Source organism: Vipera berus, assembly GCF_964194415.1.
Source record: "Vipera berus genome assembly, chromosome: 2".
NCBI classification, from domain to species: Eukaryota; Metazoa; Chordata; class Lepidosauria; order Squamata; family Viperidae; genus Vipera; species Vipera berus.
In genome coordinates this window covers 245,029,565-245,045,272 of record NC_138203.1, presented here as the reverse complement: position 1 = coordinate 245,045,272, position 15,708 = coordinate 245,029,565, and the positions used below count along the sequence as shown (strand labels likewise).

Genomic DNA, 15,708 nt, shown 5'->3' with positions numbered 1-15,708 from the left:
TAGTAGTTTTAAAAGTTGCACCTATTCTTCCCATTAATAAAATGATTGTGCTAATATTTTCTGAGCACAGACTGGCAATGATGTTCTGTAATTGGCTATCAATTGAGAAACCTTGTACTGGCTGGTGCAAGTGTAAGTGGCTGGTGCAACTTTGCAACTGAACCCTTTAAACATCACAGAATCCTTTAAACCTCAGATTACTTTGCAGCTGAATCCTTTAAACCTGTTTTCTTTCATTTGCTTAATATAATTATTATGTGCAAGCTTGTATTCTATTTGCCTAATCCCAATGTAAAACCATTAGATTAGGTCATCCTGAAGCTATTGTATTCTTAATCCTTTGGGAGATTTATTTTGTGTGTGTTATAATCATAGGCTGAAGATATACGCATGCAGGAGATCATGAAACTTGCCCATGAGTTTCTACAGAACTTCTGTGCCGGCAATCAACAAAATCAGGCTTTGCTGCACAAGCATATAAATCTGTTTCTCAATCCTGGGGTAAGAAATAATTTAATTAAAGTCTATTTCATAAACCTGTTTTATATCGGTCCCAGGTTGTTGAGTTTTGAGCTGCACCGAGAGTTTTAGGAATACGAATCCAATTTTGAAATCTCCATTTCTGCTTCATGCCAAAGCCTGTATGCCCTAAAAATACAAAAAAACAGGCAAAAAGCCTTAAGGTTCTTTTCAAGCTGCTCTTTTTTGGCACACGGCTTTGCCCACAATTTTGTCATGTTTTGGACAGTCACTTGTCTGAAATGTTAGAGGGTCTCTCCTGCTTGAGCAGGAGGGTTGGACTAGAAGACCTCCAGGATCCCTTCCAGCTCTTTTCTGATGGATCTTCTACTGCAGCATATTCAGTAGTTCTGGATGCTGTGATGGAAAAGTTCATAGTAAAGCAGAAGGAATGTGGTATGCTGCAACGTTCCTAAGAAACCTGTGATTTATGTTTTTCCAAGAATGGTACAGCACATCAACCAGGAATAGCTCATTTGCAGATTCTTTCTTTTTTCCAAATGGGTCCCTGGCAGGAGAAGAGCAGGCTGAGCCTGAGGAAAGGGTCAAAAGCATCATCTGTCATGAGTCTCTTCATACCTAACTCCAGCCCACCTTGAATTCCAGCGTCCTTTATCTACCACCAATTTGCTTGGACCATTAGTAGTTCAGATGCTTGCAGGGAGATTAAGCTTGCAATAAATCTTTATATTCATTTGAACTGCCTGGATCTTCTGATTTCCCCGGCGCTTGACACTCTGTCTTGGTGTAGATCTGGAATTTGCAGTTTTAAGAAAAGAATCCCAAGAATCCGAAAGGTATGGATGAAGCTGTCCCATTAAAGGTTGCCAGGATATTTGGAATGCCGGATTCCTGAATTTCTAAATCCAGTAGGCAGCACCTCTTGTGGAATGGTTAATATTGTGATGGTCTCCTGTTTTGTTCTTTAACAGATTCTGGAAGCCGTGACAATGCAGCATATCTTCATGAATAATTTCCAGCTTTGCAGTGAAATTAATGAGCGTGTGGTTCAGCACTTTGTCCACTGCATTGAAACCCATGGAAGGAATGTCCAGTACATTAAATTCCTCCAGACAATTGTTAAAGCTGAAGGGAAGTTCATTAAAAAATGTCAGGATATGGTCATGGCTGAGGTGAGAAAGATGCCTCCATACTCCATGTTTATAGATATAAGATCACTCTTAAGAAGCTCTAAATGATGAGAAACTGGCCGGTTGTTAGAGATCAGTGTTCAGGAGTTGGTATTAAAAGCTAAACAGGTAGTTCTGAAGGTACAGTAGTAACCAGGACTGGAACTAAACAATGTAGTCATAAAGCATAATGTCACACTTCTGCAATGACACAGTCCTGGTAGTCCTCAGTTGCTGTTGTTAACTGAATCCCAGCAGTCATTAGGCAAGGACAGGGGTAGACAACCTTGGCTCTTTTGGCCACCCTGCAGAGCCGCTCCTTGGCAGAAGTGGCATCGGGGCTGACAGGGCTTGGAGCCTTCAGCAGTCTAAGCCAGCTGTCGCCAACCCCAGGTTTTTCCTTGTGGTCTTCCTAGTGCGTCCCTGATACAGTATCTTTTCGTTTATCACAGTTGTTTGATCGAATGTTTTAACGGGTTGGCAAGTAAAGGGAGGTTACAGTATGTTAATTTTGCAAATTTCTCTGTGTTTGTGTATGAAGCACAGCTATAAAAAAGCAAGGCTCACGCTAAAGTGGTTTATTCTCTAAGGAAACAATTACTGTATTTAAAATATGGTATTTTAATGAATATCTTCTCAACAAAAGCTATGTCACTTTCTTATAAGACTGCAAGTCTTATAAGAAGATGCATAGCTTCTTACTTTAGATGTAATCCCACATATTTTAATGGGTTTTGTATTCTAGTAAGTAGGATTGCCAAGAAGACATTAATATGTCTCTTCTGGTCGACATAGTGAGTCGACATAGACTCACTTTGTGAACTAAACTCAAAAGAGTGTATGCGTTAATTAGTTAGGATTGAAGCAACCATGCCAATTTTCTGTAACAAGAGAGAGTGCTATTTCTCAGTCCTGGTAGCCCACATTTTCACACCTTCCCTAGATCACTCTTAGTTCACAATATAAATTTAACAAACATGTCAAAATGTTGCTGTAGACATGTACAAACTGTCAAAGAACGATTGTAGAAGACATGACCGTGGGTGCAGCTTGCTGATTTTCTAGGAGCCTGTTGAACATTGTATTAATTATTCTTCATGTAGGATGGAATTGTGACTCTCTTCTCTTGGTAGCTGGTCAATGCAGGGGAGGATGTCCTTGTGTTCTACAATGACAGAGCCTCCTTCCAGACACTAGTGCAGATGATGAGGTCAGAACGGGACAGAATGGATGAAAACAGTGCCCTCATGTACCACATCCACTTAGTAGAATTACTGGCTGTTTGCACAGAGGGCAAAAATGTCTACACTGAAATCAAGTGCAACTCTCTTCTCCCTTTGGATGACATTGTTAGAGTTGTGACCCATGAGGATTGCATACCTGAGGTAACATAGCTCTAATTGGGGTCCCAGTTTGTTTTGTTCTGATTATTGTTTTCAATACTGTTTCGTTTTGTTGCCTATCTTACTCTGTACACCGCCCCGAGTCCCTCGGGAGAAGGGCGGTTTATAAAAACAAATAAATAAATAAAAAACAAATAAATAAACATGCTGTTTTGCTTGCTCCAGCTTGTTAGTCTTAGGTGAACGGTCGGGGATTATGTTTTAATCAGGATGAGGAACATGAGGGAAGTTTTTATACTTTCTTTAATTTAATTCCCCACTTTTCCCCCAAGGACAAGTCGCATCCCACCTTAGATCAAAGATTCAGTTAAGGACAGATTACAAAAGGCAAGCCTCTTCTATTTTCTGGTTTATAGGAATAGCCCTGAGCCCAATAAATGCCTTAGAAAATAAACATGATTGGTGGCAATGTTCTGATTTTTTAATAAAGTTATATAAATACACATGGCACCACTTTGTATATAAATAATCCATGTTCATTTAAATCCTTTATGATTCTGTTGTCACGAATTGTCTAATGCTACAAATGGCTCTCCCCTAAGATTGTAAAAGGAGGCTAGCATATATGTAGGCTGTACATAAAATGTTATTGCTGTGGCAGGACTAAATTTTCTGATATTTAAGAAGAGAAAATGACTGTCACCTGCCTAATATACCATGGTATGGTAAGATATTTTGGATCTTATCTGTTTCAGAATGAAATACTATAAAACTAGCGTTCAAATCTTGTTTGAAATGGCTGAAAAAATAATTTTGTCTCTGCTGTCCGTGGTAAATTTATGCTGTTTCCTTGCTGCCTCACATCTGATCAGTTTTGATACTGAGCATTGTGAAGGCTAACTATCATTTCTTTTCAATCAAGGCCTAAAAACAGGGGTCTTCAAATTTGGCCCTTTTATGACTTGTGAACTTCAACTCCCAGAATTCCTGAGCCAGGCATGCTGGCGTAAAATGATGCATTGTCCTGGTTTGTGGTTTGGAACAACTAAAGTAATATTGATAATGACTGACAGATTAACTAAGCGGGAGAATATTTTATAGAGGTAAAAAAAAAGAATGTGGCAAAGATGGGTTTTATCTCTGAGATTGGAATTATTATTTTTTTCATAATTGTCCAGACTTACCTGACAGTTTTAATCTATTTTTTTTAAAAGGGTTTATAAACTATTTGATTTATTATCTGCAGGTGAAAATAGCCTATATTAATTTTCTAAATCACTGCTATGTCGACACAGAAGTTGAAATGAAAGAGATTTATACAAGCAATCATATGTGGAAGCTCTTTGAAAACTTTCTGGTTGATATCTGTAGGGTAAGTATTTATAGATGGAAATATTAAAGGGTAAATCATGGAAGCCCCATCTGAATGCTACTTATAAAATGTCTATTTGGAAAGAGCTGGGAAAGTCCTATCCACGGTTTCAGTTTCATTTGAAACATTCTCTGTAAATTTATACATTTATGGCATAGATTTAACAATAGTAATTAATAACATTGGCTCCCCTCGTGTAATTCTAGTGGTAATATGTGTTCATTTAGACTTCTTTGTAGGTTTCCTATTTCTGAGGTTGGCAGCTCTCTAATTCTTCTGTAATTGTCCCCAACCTCCAGTTCCTAGTTCACTTTTCATGTTGTTGGTTTTCTGTTCTTTGGTAAGCATAGGCATCTATGATGAGTCATTATATTAGAAGCCTTTTTAATGTTTTTACTGCAATGCCTGTTTTTAGATACTGCTATCTTTGCCCATGTTGGGAAAAAAGTGATACCGAACAGAATAAATGAGTCGGAAGGGACCTTGGAGGTCTTCTAGTCCAACCTCCTGCTCAAACAGGAGAACCTATGCCATTTCAGACAAATGGTTGTCCAGTCTTTTCTTAAACACCTCTATTGTTGAAGCACCTACTCCTTCTGAAGGCAAACATAACAAGCCCTTCCCTTTATCCTTTCTCTTAAAAAGGAGGGGTCCTTGTCAATTTCCACCCATTCATTTCTTCAAGCAAAGCATTCCATTGTTACACTTCCTCTAAGCACACACATATCTTTCTATTTTTCTTTCCCAAAGTTACTTATTAGTAAACTAAGCAGACTCAATCCTCACTACATGCTAGGTATATTGGAGTATTTATTTATTTTATTTTATTTTATTGAATTTATATAATTTATATACTGCCCTTTCCCAAAGGACTCAGGGCGGTTTACAGGGTACTTAAAACATTGATACAAAAATTAAAAATGATTAAAAAGATTAAATTTAATCCCTGAAAAAATATATAAAAAACCCCAATTAAAAACTCTCAGCCTGGGCCGGAAAGCTCAAAGAGCCAGGTCTTCAGGTCCCGGCGAAATGAACGAAGGTCGGGGGCAGTCCTAAGCTCCGCGGGCAGCTGGTTCCAAAGGGCAGGCGCACCCACAGAGAAGGCCCTCCCCCTGGGTGTTATCCGCCGGCAATCTTTTACCGGCGGCACCCTGAGAAGGCCCTCCCTGTGGGACGAAGGGAACTTGATGCTGGCAGCAGGTGTTCCCTCAGATATCCTGGACCCAAGCCATTTAGGGTGTTATAGGTCATCACCAGCACCTTGAATCTCACCCGGAGGGCAATGATGTTTAGGGCAATGAAGTGATGTTTGGTTGACAATTGTTAGATTCCCCCCCCCTACAATTCTAGTGACTACATTTCAGTTTATTGATCAGTGTGATTTGTAAGTTGGGTTTCTATCCAGTGAATAGGTAAAAACAAGTTTTCTTCTTGGCAAAAGTGAATTATGAAAGATTTTTTTCTTCCTCCAAGAGGCCCTGAAGTTTCAAAAGAGAAGGAGGATTTCTCTTTTTAACTTTCAGTCTAACAATTTGTGTCTGTTCTGATTCTCCACTAGGCCTCAAAAGTAGACATTTGTAGCAACATTATTAGTGCTTATAAAAAGGTGTTTTTTTTTTAAAAAAAGCACATATAGGAACTTCCCAACTTACAATCACAATTAGAACCAGAATTTTCATTGCTAACCAGGAGAGAGTTATGCCCAATTTTACAACTTTTTTCACCATTGTTGTTAAACAGATCACTGTAGCTAAGTGAATAATATGGTTATTAAGTGAATCTGGCTTTCCCTGTTGACTTTGCTTGTTGGAAGCTGGTTGGAAAAGTCACAAATGGTGATCACATGACCTCCCCAAGATGCTATAACCATTGTAAATACATGCTGGTTGCCAAGCAACTTAATTCTGATCATGTGACCATATGGATGCTGTGCCAGTCGTAAGTGCAAGGACTGATCATACGGCACATTTTTCAGTGCTGTTGTAACTTCGAACAGTCGTTAAATGAGAGACTGTAAGTTGAGGACTACCTATATTTCTATTCCATTCCCTCCCCAAATATGCTTTATATGAGGACCCAGATTGTTGGGGGCAATTAAGCTGACTTTGTAATAATGCCGCTTGGGGTGTGTGTGAAAGCCCTAATAAGCAGGCATATACATAGGATGAAGGCTACTGCTAAGCTTGTAAGCCGCCCTGAGTCTTCGGAGAAGGGCGGGATATAAATGGAATTAAAATAAAATAAAATAAAAATATTGTTTCAGAATTTCTAAAAGATTTTTCTCTCTAGGTATATTAAGTTTAACTGCTTGGTATTTGTGAGAGAATTTTCATTCTGTTTCGTTTTAACAGATTGCATTATTTTCCAGACTTGCAACAATACCAGTGATAGGAAGCATGCAGATTCTATATTGGAAAAATATGTGACTGAAATAGTGATGAGTATAGTTACCACCTTCTTCAGTTCTCCATTTTCAGACCAGAGCACAACTTTGCAGGTAAGAAACTAAATAGAGAATTAAAATCTGCAAAGCAACACGAGATCTATGTTTCTTATTATTATACCTAGTTTGATCTTGGAACCACTTCTGATATTTGTCAGTTATAAATTATGTCATTATTTTTGTAGTTGGAAATAATTTCTGGAAAAATTGAATTGTAGGTAAAACTAAGAGGTTGATTGCTTCAGTATTCCACATTTCCCTAGACCAGGGGTAGGCAACCTTGGCTCTTTTATGACTCGTGGACTTCAACTCCCAGAATTCCTGAGTCCACGAGTCATAAAAGAGCCAAGGTTGCCTACTCCTGCCCTAGATGGATGCCCTCTGCAGAAGGGCAGGAGATTCCTGCCTTCTAATTTTTAATCTTTAGCATATTTTTTAGTAATGTTACAGAGCCATCTACTGGCCATTTAATTGCTTTCCTATGAGAACATTCCGTTTATAAAATATCATCATATTTGTAACCTAATGTATACGCTGACATAATTGAAATGTGACTTTTTTCATGGCAATTTGCCTTAACAAGTTTTACACAAAGAAATAGAATTAGATTTAAATTTAAATAGATTCCACCCACGGTTTCCAACAGATTTTATTCCCTATTTTAGGGTAGGTATTTTAATTTCACTTGATAATTTGAAGAAAAAAATGTAATTGCTTCAGCAGGTAATAGTGCAACTCTGTACCCCAGAACTTTAAGACAATTTGCTTTTAAAATGCTGTATCTCTGGGTTCACAACAAATCACTTTTCATGCTTGGTTGCTTAGCTTCAGTCCAACTCATCACATTTATAGACTTCTATTTCTCTCATTACCTTCCTCTTTTCCTTGCATTGAAATGTACATATTCTTGGTTTCTTTTCAGACTCGCCAGCCTGTGTTTGTACAACTTTTACAAGGTGTGTTTCGAGTGTATCACTGTAACTGGCTCATGCCCAGTCAAAAAGCATCAGTGGAAAGTTGTATCAGAGTACTTTCAGATGTAGGTAAGAAACCTATATTGATTTATTGACTTATTAATCAGTTTTCTACCTGCTGCAATCTAAACAGATCAAGTGGATTACGACAACCATCCCCAAAGCATATAATAGTACAAGATGTACAATATCTAAATACTTAAACCCAATAGCATCAATCACATGGCTTCATATCCCAAACACCCTCCAGAGGAGTTCTGTCTTAACCTTCTTCTGGAAGATGAACAATTTTAGTATTTCACTGGGAAGCCATAGTGACTGTAGGACTGTAAAGTTTAATCCTCATAAGCTCTTACTCTTCAATAAATCTGTCTATTATAAATATCTTGCCCTCAAGTGTTCTCCCTTTTCATCGATTACTTTAAATTATGGTATTTTTTTATTAATAACTTGAAATATTGACCATTGGAATATATTTCTACAAGTATTTTTCTGTGGAACCCTAACAGGCTAATCAAAGATATGCTTTATTTTCACAACTGAGAGTGTATATTAGGCATGATGACAGTGTATTACCTTTGGTTATAGAAACTTGTTAATTTGTGCAAATTGGGAAACAAGCACAGGAATAGGCTGTAAGATATTCATGTTTGACTTGGGTTTCCCTTTGGCATTCTTTTGTTTATTTATTTGTCAAATTTAGATACCGCCCATTTCACTGTCTAAATGACTTTGAGCAGTTTACAAATAAAACTTTGGTTGGCCATTATGGGTACAGAATGCTGGACGAAAAGGATTTTGCCTAATAGAAGCTGCTATAGTGTACACAGTAATATCAACAACAACAACTTTTATTGATTAGCCCTTGAGCCATATCAAAGTACAAAGTTCCAGCAACAAACCATCACCAAAACTAGATAAAAGCAATCCGAAATGGAATTTGATAAAATACAATTTAAAATGGAATTAAAATACAATTTAAGTTAAAATAGTAATAAAATGCAAATTTAAGATATAGATAAAATATGGAAACATTATATTTCGGAGTCGCCCTTACAATCTACCCCAATCAGTCCCACATATGCAGATCTTAACTGGATCATTTTGTTCAAATACTGTGCTACGTTGGATGTTATTTTCAAGTTCTGGCCGGACATAAGGTAAGTTATTTTGATATGGGGATCCCAATGGGTCATTCGTTTGGTATATAGACCAAGATACCTGTCTCTTACCCTCTTATACAGACAACAGTCAAATAGGATGTGAGCCAGGTCCTCTACCTCTGCCGCTCCGCAAATGCAGAGACGCTCATTGTACGGTATAGCATGAAATCTCCCATATCTGACCATTGTGTCCAGCTGTTCAAATCTTGCTCTCGTAAATATCTCCCTAAGATGTTTTGGGAGTTGTGACTTCAAATAACTGTCCACTTGAAAAGTACATTTGTATTTACTCAGCCATTTCAAGTTACCCACCTTACTAAGGATAGCTATATCAGTTTGTGCTTCTATATCCTTAATTCTTTGGGCAACTCTTTTTTTAGATTGTTCTCCTGTTACGCAAGAAACAGGAAGGCCACAGCTTCTTACAAAATTTGTTAGTTTGGTGATCCAGGAGATTTGTGATTGTAGTTTTATTTGCTCTAGTAGGCATAATTTGGGGAGTCTATCAGTCTCCATTTCATTAACTTTGCACCAGTAGTTATAAGCTCTAATTTTAGATAATGCCTGAATTGTATGAATTCCCAATTCAGCTCTAACTGCTGCAGCAGATGTTCTTGGATCTACACCCAAAATGCATCTCAGATGCTGGGACTGTGTTCGTTCTAAAGCTGTGGTTGAATAAAGACCCCAAATTTCTGCTCCATACAAGAGCATTGTCGTAACCTTAGCCTTATAAACTTTGAGTAGTGGAGCTAGGGACCCTGGGTAACTATGATTCTTTAATTTGAGCAATAAATTCAAACGGGCTTTTGCTCTAAATGTACTTCGTTGATGATGGCAGGCCCAAGATCCAGTCTTGGAAAAAGTTACTCCCAAATATACAAAGGTATTAACCTGTTCAATTGGTTCACCGTCTAATTGCCACTTATGTCTCTGATGGTTTCTTCCAAACACCATTATTTTCGATTTGGATTTGCTAATAATTAGGGAGTTATCCTGGCAATAAGAGCTGAATCTTCTTAATAGCCTACGTAATCCTACTTGTGAGTATGATAATAAAATCATATCATCAGCATAAAGCAAGCTGTTACAGTAAGTATTTAGGATCATCGGCATGTGTACCATGGTATCCTTCATTAACCCTGGCAAATCATTGATGTATAAATTAAATAATAATGGGGCCAGGATACACCCTTGCCTTATCCCTTTATTTGTGTGAATCCTATTAGTCAGGGCCCCATTAACCCCATACCGCACCCTCAAACAGGTACTTGTGTAAAGGGCTTTAATCAAAGCCAGAAGTCTGGGTTCTATTTTAAGAGATATCAATTTACTCCATAGTACGTCTCTATTTACCATATCAAATGCTGCTGTAAGGTCTATAAAAGCAGCAAACAGGGGTCTCCTCTTATAGGCATATTTGGCAATTAGATGGTTCAAAACAAAGCAGTTATCAATAGTAGATCTGTTCTGTCTAAAACCTGCTTGTTCTTCTGTGAGGATGTTGTTTTCCTCTACCCAGATTTCAATTCTGTTCAAAAGGTACCTAGCATATATTTTTGCTACAATGTCAATCAGGCTGATGGGCCTATAATTACTAGGATCCTTTTTATTCCCTTTTTTATATATAGGGACAACTATTGCCATCTTCCACCCATCTGGTATATGGCAGGTGTTATTTATGTGTGTAAAAAGACCTGCTAATACAGGGCCCCACCAGTTGGGAAATTTCTTAAATAATTCTGCTGGTAAAAAATCCTTGCCTGGGGCTTTATTGCTCTTTAAGCTTTTAATGATGGACTGTATCTCCTTTTCTGAAACTGGTGGCCAAGGGGGGAGGGTTCTAGGATTTACCAAATCACTCTTTAAAAATAATTTCTTTACCGGTTCGGTGTGGGCAAACAAGCACTGATAATAATTCTCCCAGTCCGCAGCAAAGATTGGTATGTCAAATGCAAATCTCCGTTCCTTCAGAATACCTGCTACTGAGTGCCAAAATAATACTGAATTATGACTTCTGGCAGCCAACTCAAGTTCTGACCAGATTGAAATGGCAAAACGTTTTTTCTTTAATGTTATAATTTTTTTATATTCCCTTCTTGTGTGCAGCATCTTAGCTTGTATATGGGCAGTAGGATTCCTCTGGGCAAGCCTCATGGCTGCCTTCAATTTCTTTTTCTGTCGCTGGCAATCAGGATCAAACCAGCGAGGTCTACCCACTTGGGCTCTTTTTGTAGTAGGTTTAGCTGTTAGGTGTTTCTTCAGTATGTTGTACACAGTAATATCAAAAGCATGAACAAAACATATCTACATATGTCAACGTTCCCTACCTAAATTTGCCCTTTCATTTTTCCTGATGCAAATCTGATTTATGTCCTTATGAAATGCAGATTGTATAACATATCATTGGTTGAACAAATGACAATGCATTATACATTTTAGCAAAGAGCCGAGCAATTGCTATCCCAGTGGATCTTGACAGCCAGGTCAATAACCTTTTCCTGAAGTCTCACAATATTGTGCAAAAAACAGCAATGAACTGGAGGATGACGGCAAGAAACGCTGCTCGAAGAGATTCTGTGATGGCGGCTTCAAGGGATTATCGTAATATCATCGAGAGATTGCAAGTGAGTATATCTCAGTACCTGCTTTTAAACATTTAGGGGATAGGTGAATTGTATGAAGAAATAATATGTCATCCCTTTGAGATAGTCCAGGCAAAAAGCACCAACTGTGAGTAAAACCTTTATTGTAAAGTTACAATAACAGAATCCTGCAAGTCTAAAACTACACTTTCCCCCTCTCCCTCAGTCTTTGCAGGATGAGTCCCTTCTGAGATGTTTGCCACGTTCCTTCTGAGACTTGCCATGTTCCTAGTCCTGTAGACTAAGCAGCCATTTATCTGATCTTTGCCTAGTTTGTGTCTTCTCCGCCTGCTGTCTCTCAAGTATATTCTCACCCACCTTTATATGGCACTAGATATTTAGTTAAGGATTATTTAGTATCTTGCTTCTCTAATGGCCATTTTATTTTATACTCATTTTCTACACACTCAAGATCACATTTCCATAAATATTTCAGAAATATTATAAAATATTACTATTTTATAATAGGTATAGGTATAGTAGAAATATAGAAAACTGATGGCAGAAAAAGACCCAGTGGTCCAGTGATTTTGCCCTTTGAGGTTTTTATTTGTTTTTGTTTTCTTTTTAATTTATTCATGCACAATTTTAATTATTAACTTTTATTTATTTACTATATTATTATTATTTATATTTGTCAGTTTCAGATTATGTCCCCGTGTTCTTGACTTTTGCTTAATACTGAAAATATTGCCTTCTGGCAGTTCTTAAGGATCTGAACTGGATAGATGCCTTTCCATGGAAGCTGGATGCTTGGATGCTAAGATCTTGTTCAAATGGGGCTGATCAAATTGTGGTGATCTCAGTAGTTATAAACAAAACATTTCACTGGAAAAGCTCCTAATTAGGACTTTAGTCAATCATGCTCTTGCTTCCAGATCGCTTTTATTGCATTTATATTCCTCAGTCCTTCCACTCCTATATTCACCTCAGTTCTCTTTCAGATGTTTTTCCCCCCTTTTTTCTATTGGCCCTCTTGTATTAGTATAAAATGCCTATTTTGCTTTTTATAACATCCATTTAGAGATTTTAGTAAGCAAATGGAAGTACTTTAAAGAAATGTTAGCAGTATTGTGTTATATTAAGTACTTAGTGTTTGTAACTTTAAAGGAACCTATTTCTATTCACAATGAGAGGAGAAATGTGGAAACAATGAAATCTGCAGGTTCCATTATGTTAATATTTTCTGTATTAATCTTGTTTTAATTAACCATAATCTTATTTTGTTGGCATAATTGTTTTTAAAAAGTACTTCTCTGTATGATTTGTCCATGTAAGTTTTAAACTAAATATACGCTTACCTCAGGATATAGTATCAGCTTTGGAAGATCGCTTACGGCCACTGGTCCAAGCTGAATTGTCTGTATTGGTGGATGTCCTTCATAGACCAGAACTGCTTTTCCCAGAAAATACAGATGCAAGAAGGAAATGTGAAAGTGGAGGTTTTATCTGCAAGTAAGTTGAGGGTCAGCATTTTTTTTATTATTTTAAAATAATTCTTGTTCTTTTCTAGATTGTTACTATAGGTTAGGGTAAATTGATCTTATTTTGCTATCAATTTGTTATCATGTTTTCTTTCTTTCTTTCTTTCTTTCTTTCTTTCTTTCTTTCTTTCTTTCTTTCTTTCTCTTTCTTTTTTTCTTTCTTTCTTTCTTTTATTGCAAGATTCTAGTAGCTTTCCACATGGATCTACTGTTACTGAAGCTGGTGTTAAAGGCTTTTGAAAGCAAAAAGTATTTTTAATAAAATTGTACTACAGATCATATTCTGTTACACAGTATCTAATGATTGGATTCATATATTGCATTAGTCATTGTTTAAACCACAACAGCAACATTCACACAATATGCTAAACTAGTCATATACAAACCACATTGTGGCTTAGCATGTTATGTGAATCAGGCCTCAGTGCCCATCTTATTTATTTAGAACATGACAATATTGTGTAGATTGGTGAAAAATTAGTCTGAGGATAGATGGATAGGTAGGAGTCTATCAATCCTAAGTAAGAAAATTTGTGTGATATATTACTATATTGTATTAAGATTTTCTCCTCCTCTGTTCATCTGCTTGATATAAAAATGGAGCATGCTGTTTATATTTGCTAGACTGCATGGGATCTGGTCAAGAAAACATAAGAATAATTGCTTCTGTTAGCAGCCACAAATCTCTGGTAAAATTTATCCATAGTTTAAGTAAGAGGATCCTGGTTACCTTTTGCTAGTGAACATAACAAATAGCCCATTTTGAAATTTTAGAATGTTTCATTATGAATGAATTAATGCTTTGCTCAGAAATCCTTGTGGAATGTAACAATGTGTTGTATTTTTTTTGTTTCTGATATACCATTTCAGAACCTCCTATTTCTTAAGTCATGAGAAACAACTTGTATTTTATAAAATAAGCTACAAATATTGTTATTCCATAACAGAGCTGCTTAATTTTAGTTCCTTTATTCCATGTTTATGTAACTTTATTTTCTCAGTGCAGATTGTACTGCACTTGAAAGCTTTCTATGTAGAAGGTGTATGGAACAAAGTTTATTTATTGCTTCACATATATGGCTGTCTTTTGAACAATTGGTTTCTTCTTTCACCTTTAATGCAAACACCTACAAATGCTTTCCTAATTAAGTAGACATTCTAGTACTGAAACAAACTGTGATCAATTGGTTGTTTTCAGGTTAATAAAACATACTAAACAGCTGCTGGAAGAGAATGAGGAGAAACTTTGTATTAAAGTATTACAGACACTCAGGGAAATGATGACCAAAGATAGAGGCTATGGAGAGAAGGTACTTTGATTTACAGTCTACTGTTTTGTCTTTAATTCTGTCTTTATTTTTTATTATTTTTTTAACAGAGTAGTTGAAGAAATGGCAGTATAGATTCTTTATATACGTTGCACTTTTTTAAGGTGTAAAACAATAGCATATACAAACCGAATTGCGATTATTTCCAGTTTATTTTAATAGGACAAGGGACTCCCAAATTCTGCAGCATCTCTTCTTCACCATTGAGGATAATGGATTATATATTGCTTAAGTAGATTATATATTGTTTATTTGGAGTGGCATGGTGACCTAACGATGAAGAAAACTCTCAGAAGGTTGAGAGTTCAATCCTAGGCAGCAACAGATGTTTCTTTATCAAGGCACAAAGAGGAAATATCTGCTACGAACTCCACATAGGGACAGGAAGGGCATCCTCCCAGTAAACTCTCAGCTCCATTCAGTTGCCCCAACTCTACCCTGATAAAAGGGATTACAGTGGGGATGATAAACTGCCGACCCACGGGCCGGATGCATCATCAGGAAACCACGCCCACCCCATTGCCGGCAATGGAGAAAAAGCTCCGATACGCCGTGCGACGTCATGTGACATCATGAGTTTGACATGTCCGGATTACAGGGTCGTAAAATGGGAAAAAAAAGCTTAAGTCCTTTTTAATCACTTCATTAACAGACAATATTATATAGTTAATACAGAAAAAAAATTCCCATTCTTTGAGGGTTGTGGTCTAGGCATGTTTTGTCTTCACAATTTGATTTCTACTTCATTGAATAAACAAATTTTGAAGAAACAGAAATATGCAACCACTAACCCTCCAGACATCTGCATTTACAAATGAGTTAGGCCTTCTGGAAGTTGAGGTTCAACAAAATCTGGAGGATTATATATTTCCCATCTCGGTATTCATTCAATTGTAGATAATCCAATTTCACGCTGATGCTTAGGAACTTGGCATTCCAAAATGGATTCTTTTTACTTACAGATATAAAATATGTCTTATATGAACCTGATGGATATGTAAGCCTAGGGGGGGTTAGCAAATTTATTCCAGTACAGGTTTGTATAAGAAGTTTAGGCACTTATAAAAGCACCAGCATAAATGAAAGATGAACTTTTAAATTACCAAAATTCTTCACTGGCTGAGATTAAAAAAAATTGAGGTAGAAAAGATTTCTCATTTTCCTATCAACTCTGAGCAATTCCCAGAACTAGCCCTGCCAGACGTTCTCTCACCTACTTTCCTATATTGTTAAGCAGCATGGATGTGCAGAAAGGAAAGGGTTTTGCTTCTGTCCTTCCTCCATTATTGCCTCAGACAACTAAG

General features: G+C 37.0%; 1 protein-coding gene across 1 annotated transcript in view; it reads left to right on the top strand.

Moving 5' to 3' along the window:
* The window catches only part of ITPR1 (inositol 1,4,5-trisphosphate receptor type 1), a 201,613-nt gene that overhangs the window by 87,327 nt on the left and 98,578 nt on the right, over positions 1-15,708 (top strand). The window contains exons 28-36 of the mRNA XM_081318646.1: positions 376-501; positions 1,452-1,652; positions 2,783-3,034; positions 4,239-4,364; positions 6,736-6,864; positions 7,733-7,853; positions 11,390-11,574; positions 12,899-13,047; positions 14,275-14,386. Coding sequence (XP_081174772.1) covers positions 376-501; positions 1,452-1,652; positions 2,783-3,034; positions 4,239-4,364; positions 6,736-6,864; positions 7,733-7,853; positions 11,390-11,574; positions 12,899-13,047; positions 14,275-14,386 — 1,401 coding nt within the window. The remainder of the gene's footprint in view (positions 1-375; positions 502-1,451; positions 1,653-2,782; positions 3,035-4,238; positions 4,365-6,735; positions 6,865-7,732; positions 7,854-11,389; positions 11,575-12,898; positions 13,048-14,274; positions 14,387-15,708) is intronic.